Source organism: Magnolia sinica, chromosome 11, assembly GCF_029962835.1.
Source record: "Magnolia sinica isolate HGM2019 chromosome 11, MsV1, whole genome shotgun sequence".
NCBI lineage: Eukaryota > Viridiplantae > Streptophyta > Magnoliopsida > Magnoliales > Magnoliaceae > Magnolia > Magnolia sinica.
The window spans coordinates 7,680,761-7,688,296 of record NC_080583.1 but is presented as its reverse complement, the minus strand read 5'-3'; the positions used below and the strand labels follow the sequence as shown (position 1 = coordinate 7,688,296).

Here is a 7,536-nt window from a genome sequence, read left to right as displayed (position 1 = left end):
GAAGAAACCCTCAAACTTAAGATCTCAATATTGAAACACTCTCAGTCTACCATTGAACTGGAACCCAAGGCCGCACTATATATAAATAAGGTTTGAAGTATCACCCAAAACATTGAACTGGAACCCAAGGGCCCACGATATATATAAACAAGGTTTGAAGTATCACCCAAAACCGGTACGTGTCGGACATTACCTGCCGGTATCACCCATGAACAATTCAGGTGTTTCGGCCTGGTATAGACCTGAAACAGCCCGGTGCCAGGTGATACATAAGCATATCGGTGTAAGCGTATCGGTGATGAACGAACCATATGTTATGTAACAAACCCATTTGAAAGCTTCTATATAAATGAGAGTAAACGCATATAGTCCCTCTCAATCTCCCATTCCATACCTTCTTCCCTTCCACATACCCGCCCCACCCCGTCTTTTCACCATGTTCTCCAGTACATTCCAACCTGCAAAACTCTTCTTCCATCTCATTGCATTCACCATCTTCTCCCTCCTTCCCCCCTCTACTAACTCAATTTCCTTCCAAATCCCTCACTTTGATCCAAATGCAACCAACATGGTCTATGAAGGCGATGCGGTGACGTTCGACGGAGAAATCCGACTGAATCGAGTCGACTTCATAACTCGAGTCGGACGGGCCACTTACTTCCAACATGTCCACATCTGGGACCCGTCCACACAGGACCTCACAGACTTCACTACCCGTTTCTCCTTCATCATCGACACTCGCAACTTGTCCACCTACGGCCATGGGATGGCCTTCTTCCTCGCTCCCATTGACACCCAAATCCCACCCAACTCCCCCGGCGGGTTCCTTGGACTATTCAACACCACCACCCTCACCTCCCCATCCAGCAACCAAATCATGGCTGTTGAGTTCGACTCATTCTCGAACCCCGAGTGGGACCCGCCGGTCGAACATGTGGGTGTCATCGTCAACTCGCTCTCTTCCACTGCCTATGTGAGTTGGAACGCTAGCATGCATAGCTTGGACGTCGGCAACGCTTTGATTAGTTATAATTCTACCACCAAGAAGTTGAATGTTAGTCTCACCTATGATCAGACTCCTAATAAGAGTTACAATCTTTATTATGATATTGATTTGCGGAAAATCTTACCTGAGTGGGTTAAGATTGGATTCTCGGCTGCGACGGGTACGAACACAGAGATTCACAGAGTTCAGTCATGGGAATTCAGCTCGACGTTAGAAGGAACTGAAACAATGAAAGATGCGATCACCAGAACAAACGGTACTCAAGATCGAACGATCAGATGGTTAGTGGGTGTGATTGTTCTCTTGGGTGTCTTGATTATCGCCTCGCTTCTTTTATATTGGGTTGTTTTGAGGAAGAAGCAAAGCCGAACGGTGGCGAATGCGAGGGAAATGGCGAATCTCACATCAATAAACGACGAATTTGAAAGGGGAGCTTTGCCTAAGAGATTTTCCTATGAAGAGCTGGTCTTGGCTACTAACAACTTCTCTGAAGAACGGAAGCTGGGCCAAGGAGGATTTGGAGGTGTCTACATGGGGTATCTGAGCGGTCTGGATTTAACAGTGGCCGTGAAAAGAATCTCGCAAGGATCGAAACAAGGGAAGAGAGAATACATGACTGAAGTGAAGATCATAAGCCGGCTGAGGCACCGGAATTTGGTGCAACTCATCGGATGGTGCCACGATAGGGGCGAATTCTTGCTTGTCTATGAGTTCATGCCCAATGGAAGCCTTGATGCTCATCTATTTGGACGAAAGGGCCCACTCACATGGGCCCTCCGATTCAAGATTGCACTTGGGCTCGCCTCCGCACTGCTCTACCTCCATGAAGAAGGAGAGCAGTGTGTGGTCCATCGCGACATCAAATCAAGCAATGTGATGTTGGATTCTAGCTTCAATGTCAAGCTTGGCGATTTCGGTCTTGCTAGGTTGATGGACCATGAGCTGGGACCGCGGACAACGGTCTTAGCTGGGACACTGGGCTACTTGGCACCGGAGTGCATCAACACAGGCAAATCTAGTAAAGAATCAGATGTTTATAGCTTTGGGGTGGTAGCGTTGGAGATTGGATGTGGGAGAAGGGCTGTAGACCCCAACATGGAAGAATCCAAGGTGAGATTGGTGGATTGGGTGTGGGCCATCTATGGGAGAGGACGACAGCTGATAGACGTCGCGGATGAGAGATTGGGCTTGGATTTTGATCAGAAACAGATGGAGTGTTTGTTGATTGTTGGGTTGTGGTGTTGTCACCCTGATCTCAATATGAGACCTTCTGTAAGGCAAGCTATTCAGGTTCTTAGTTTTGAGGCACCATTGCCTAATCTCCCGAGCAAGTTGCCAGTCCCCACGTATGTGCCTTTGCTCCCATCGGTGAATTCTAGCCATCCATCAATCACGACTTCGAGCATCGCGGAGGGCCGTTAATGTGTGGGTCCATCCATGTCTATGTGTTTTGTATCATATGTATGCGTTTTGGTGTGTATGTGTGTATTGTTCTCTTGGAAGGTATGGTTTAATATTCTGTTTTTTAATAATGAATTCTAGCCATCTATCAATCACAACTTCAAGTATATCATGGTGGGCCATTAATGTGGCCCGTATGTGTTTGTTTTGTATTGTATGTTTGTGTTTTGGTTTGTATGTATGTATTGTTCTCTTGCAATGTATGGTTGTAATCTTCCCTTCTTCATAATGTTTAATGTATGCATTTGCTCCTTGCATAACGTGTATAAGCTAGTCAGCAAAAATTATATCACCATACATGTAGCAAGCAATTATGAGATCCGGAGATTCCGGACCGTTTATCGGCCGGAATATTTGACAAAAGATGTCCATGCCCCAATATAAACCACAACACTAAGTAGCATTTGATTGCCAATGGACAGTTAGCAAAGACGACGGTTCGTCAACCAGTGTCTACGATCATCTGATGAACGGTTCAGATTAGTGGGGGTGACAGGAGCATAGAGATAAGGGTAGTTGATGAGTGACTTATAACCGTTTAACACTGGATACTTGCTAGATGATGGCTAAATATTCCACGCACGTGTACACGTGCAGCCAATCAAACCGTACATTTGTGGGGCCCACCTTCTTCACCACCTAATATAGGGAAAAGATGTGTGTGACAGGTGCTCAGCGTCCACCAAGAATATAAACATAATTTACTCCGGACGTGAACAACCGTTGTAGAGAGCCCGTGCAACAGAAAGCTCTGTGGGGCCCACCGTGTTGTGTATATGACATGCACTCTGTCCATCATTTGGATGAGCTCATGTTAAGGCATAAGACCGAAAAATAAGGTGAATCCAAAACTCAAGTGAGCCTTACCACATGGAGAAGTGGGGATGGGACGCTGTCCATTGAAACCTGTTTTAGGGCCCAGTGAAGCTTTTGAATCATTCTGATAGTTGGTTTTGCCCTTCATCCCTGTGGGGCCCACCTAATAACAGATATGATGGCATATAAGCATCGTGATGGGTCCCAGGAAAGTTTCAATGGTAGTAATCTCCATCGCCACTGTTTGACCCACATGAGTTTTAGATAAGCCTAATTAGCTCACGTCCTAACATGAACCGGGGAAAAAGAAAATAAGGTGAATGTAACATTCACATAACTTTAATATGAACATGCATTTCAAAATGGACTTCTAAATAATTGATTTCCAAATGCATCTAGATTCCCACCAACCATCCTTGGATTGTGAGAGGAGCCATAAGTGCAATGAAGCCATGTGATCGTGTATTGAAATCAGGCCATGTACATAGACTGTTAGGGCTGTTTGATTTTCCATGATACATGTAAATCACGGTAAATAAGTAATTATTACTTTTTCACCGTGTTTGAAAATACCAGAGTAATTCCACCTTGAAAATTAAAATAAAAGTGTTGACTTAAATATATAAACCCCACTATAATGTATATGATATATTCACACCGGCCATCTACTTTATTAGAACATTTTGGAACACCCCAATGTAATGTATATGATATATCCACACCACGTTTGAAAATGAGGGAGTTCCAACACTCAAATGGCTCACACTAAAGGAGGCAGTGGTTTGTCCACTATTGAAAGCTATTTTCTTTACTGGGCCTACATTGAGATTTTTCATCATCTAACCCGTTCATAGGGTCACACAGGCATAGATAAGGGGAAAACACAAATATCAACTTGATCCAAAACTTTTAAGGGCCCCAACAAGATTTTAATGATAGGCGTTCGATTCCGTTGTTTCTTGTGTAGTCCACTTGACCTTGGATCTACCTTAATTTTTTGCTCATGCCATAAATTAGGCCAAATGACAGGTGTGGATAAATAACATACATCATGATAGGCCCCACATTGATGTTGTAAATTTCTCGATTAAAGTGTTAAAAAAGTAAGTTGTCACATCTGTACATAAAAAGATTAAAGTGTTAAAAATGTAAATTGTCACATCTATACGGAAAAGATGTGATAATTACCTAGGTAAATAATTATTACCATTTACATGGTAATTACACTTGAGCCTGGAAATCAAACTTGAGCCGGGAAATCAAACAGGCCTTCGCCAAACGCAAGACAATCTATATTGATTGCACTATTCTCAGGTAAATAGCATTATCATGATGTGTGCCAAACAGGTCCAAAAGCTAGCAACATTAGGGAGAAAATACTGATAATCTAGCCTTTTCTTTTTCATAATCTAGCCTTATTACAATGGTACTAATCTAAGAAAAGAAAAGGGATTACATGTCTAGTTGCTTCTTCGTATGCTCCGCTTCGTCAGTTGCTTCTACTTGCATCTTAGCCGTCTGTAAGTCTGCTTCTGCTGCTTCCTCCTCATCTCGAGCCTTCAACTTCATTACCTGCTCAATTACAACCGAAAAAAAAAAAAAAAAACCCATAAAACCATTTCTACACACACACTCACACCGCAATGGGATTTCTCACCTGAGAATCTACCAATGAGGCAAGGACTCAAAACCCATAAATTTTGATACTTTGCTAGCATGTGATGGTTGAGACTCTGGCACTAAAATTAAAAACTAAATTGTCCAAGTTTTTGGCTGTAATTTAGATTGAACATAAATAAAAAAGAAAAATATATTAATTTAATTACCTAAACATGGAAAAAAGATTCCAAATGACCCAATTTCTCTAGCAGGTGTTCATGAACTAGAGGTTAGGGTTATTGTAGCTGTCTAATTTTGAGATGATAACTTTTCATAGGTGGATCCAACAATTTGGAGGAACTGTGATGTTTGTGAGAAATCCACTCCATCCACTAGTTTTGCCCGCTCATGCTAGGATCTGAGACCAAAAATGAGGCAGATCCAAAACTCAAGTGGGCCACATGACAGGAAAGCGTGGGATTAAATGCCCATTGTTGAAACATTTATGGGGCCACAGAAGTCATGTATCGGGCTAATATTTTTGTGTTTTCAGTTCATCTGAGTGGGAACCATTTGGATGGCATATAAACATCAAGGTGGCCATTTACCTCCACACTTTTTCAAGTGGTGTGGCCCACTTGAATCTTGTACTCACCTCATTTTTGGGATGAGCTAGCAAAATAGATGGACGGGTGGATTTCTAACAAAAATCATGATGGGTCGCAAACCTAAACCTATACAGTTGAGGATTTCAAGATATGTTTAGTTGCCCACTTCTCATGAAAGTAAATTTGATAGTAAAATCATTGAAATCATATGTATTAAACACCTCTTTGTACTTGGGTCTCAAAGCATGACTCAATACTATGCTGAAGTCTTGAGTTCGAGTGCCCATGTGGGGTCTATGTTACCTTGTGACATAGATCGAGCTCATAATAAGGTGAGCCACATTAGTACGAATAAAATGAATGGTTCCAAAGAAAATCATCAATGGTCTATATTGTGCAGGCACGTGTGGCGGCCAATCGGATAAGTGCATCGGTATGGATTTTAGGCAAAGTTTTCACACGGTGGGCCGCCGTGGATATGCCACGTCTTCTTGCATAAGTATGACAAGTTGCCTTATATGTAGGGCTTTCAATGGGCCAGGCTAGCCTGATCGGCTTTCGGGCCTTAGCTTGCCTCTGGCCAGGCTTGGGCTGGAGTATTAGACCCGTTATCGAACCAGGGCTGGGTTTAGGTCGGGCTTGGACAGAGCTTGACCCAGCCCTAGCCCGGCCCGTTGAGACCCCTAAATGTGTGACTCATTCACCACTGCAATATCTCCTCACGCGAATCGCTTTAGCATCTCTTTTATTTAGTTATTATATGATACTCACCTGTTTCAAAGATCCATACCTTTGGTTAGTTGGGCCCAACATGGATAGATCATGCCTAAAAAAATCTCCCAGATTAGAGATCCTACCGACCAACCCTGGGCCCTTTTGGTTGCAGGCCAAAACTTTAAAGGATGAGATTGTTCCATCAAGGAGACTCCAGCTAGGAACGTACTCCCTCCAAGGTGGGCTCAACAAGGAATGGGCAGATCCCACCTGAATATTATATGCAAGCCCTCTTTTTCACCTACAATTTCAGGTGTGTACGATATCTGAACCGTTGAAAAAGTGGGCCAGACCATCCAGATTTCCTACTGTGAAAATAGGCTGATTACTCATTAGGAGGGCTACGGATGTCTGTCGAGTTATACCATCAACTGTCCATTGATTCCAACGGCATGGATCCAATGAATAGACCCGCCTGATATTCACCACAGGTGATCTTCATTGCATGGCCCATCTTTTGAACGGCTCAGATGTGATGTGGGGTATCTGATCCGTGCAAAAAGTGGGCCAGACCATCCAGATTTCCTACTGTGAAAATAGGCGGGTCACTCATTAGGAGGGCTACGTATGTATGTCGAGTTGGACCATCAACTGTCCATTGATTCCAACGGCATCGCTCCAATGATTTAGACCCGCCTGATATTCACCACAGGTGGTCTTCATAGCGTGGCCCATCTTTTGAACGGCTCAGATGCACTGCACAAGTCACTTGTGAGTGGAAAAGAAGAGGGAGTCTGTGGAAAATACATTAAAAACAGGGAGAGAGGTCTCGAAACGATTGAACGGTTAGGATTTTTCCAAAGAAGGATAGTATGTCCACATTTACCTGACCTACGATGATGGCTTTGATGTAGCGTAGACCTTCCTGCAAGGAAGCAGCTAAAGAAAGGCATTCCTTCTTCAACTGAGACATTAGAGACAACTGCTGCTGACCGTTGGATGGTGATGGTGGTGTACGGATGCTTCCTTCTCCCTCCATTTTCCCTTCCATATCTCCCCTTAGAATGCCTGAACCTATTTTTCGAAAATTCTCTACATATATGCAGAGCCCGGTTCCGTTTTTATAAGTCCGAGTAGAATCAGCTTATTCTCCCAGTGCTGCGAGTGGGGTCCACCTGGATGGACATTTAGATACATCCATCACAGGGGCCACCGAATTTGGAGATTTTTGGATGGATGTACAACGTTTTCTGTAGTGGGCCCACCATGTTGTGTACTTTTCCATCCAATTCGTGCATCACGTGACAGCTACGATGATGATGGGATTCTTTA

At 43.5% G+C, this 7,536-nt stretch overlaps 2 protein-coding genes across 2 annotated transcripts; one reads left to right on the top strand and one right to left on the bottom strand.

Moving 5' to 3' along the window:
• Positions 1-268: 268 nt before the first annotated feature.
• On the top strand, positions 269-3,098 carry LOC131218251 (L-type lectin-domain containing receptor kinase IX.1-like). The gene has a single exon (XM_058212928.1). The coding sequence runs from the start codon at positions 350-352 to the stop codon at positions 2,426-2,428; it is 2,079 nt and encodes a 692-aa protein (XP_058068911.1). The 5' UTR covers positions 269-349; the 3' UTR covers positions 2,429-3,098.
• Positions 3,099-4,574: 1,476 nt separating this feature from the next.
• Positions 4,575-7,305, bottom strand: LOC131218722 (uncharacterized). Its single transcript, XM_058213453.1, has 2 exons — positions 7,091-7,305; positions 4,575-4,855 (listed from the first exon to the last, which is right to left on the bottom strand). The coding sequence occupies exons 1-2, from the start codon at positions 7,253-7,255 to the stop codon at positions 4,736-4,738; spliced, it is 285 nt and encodes a 94-aa protein (XP_058069436.1). The 5' UTR covers positions 7,256-7,305; the 3' UTR covers positions 4,575-4,735.
• Between the last annotated feature and the right edge of the window lie 231 nt (positions 7,306-7,536).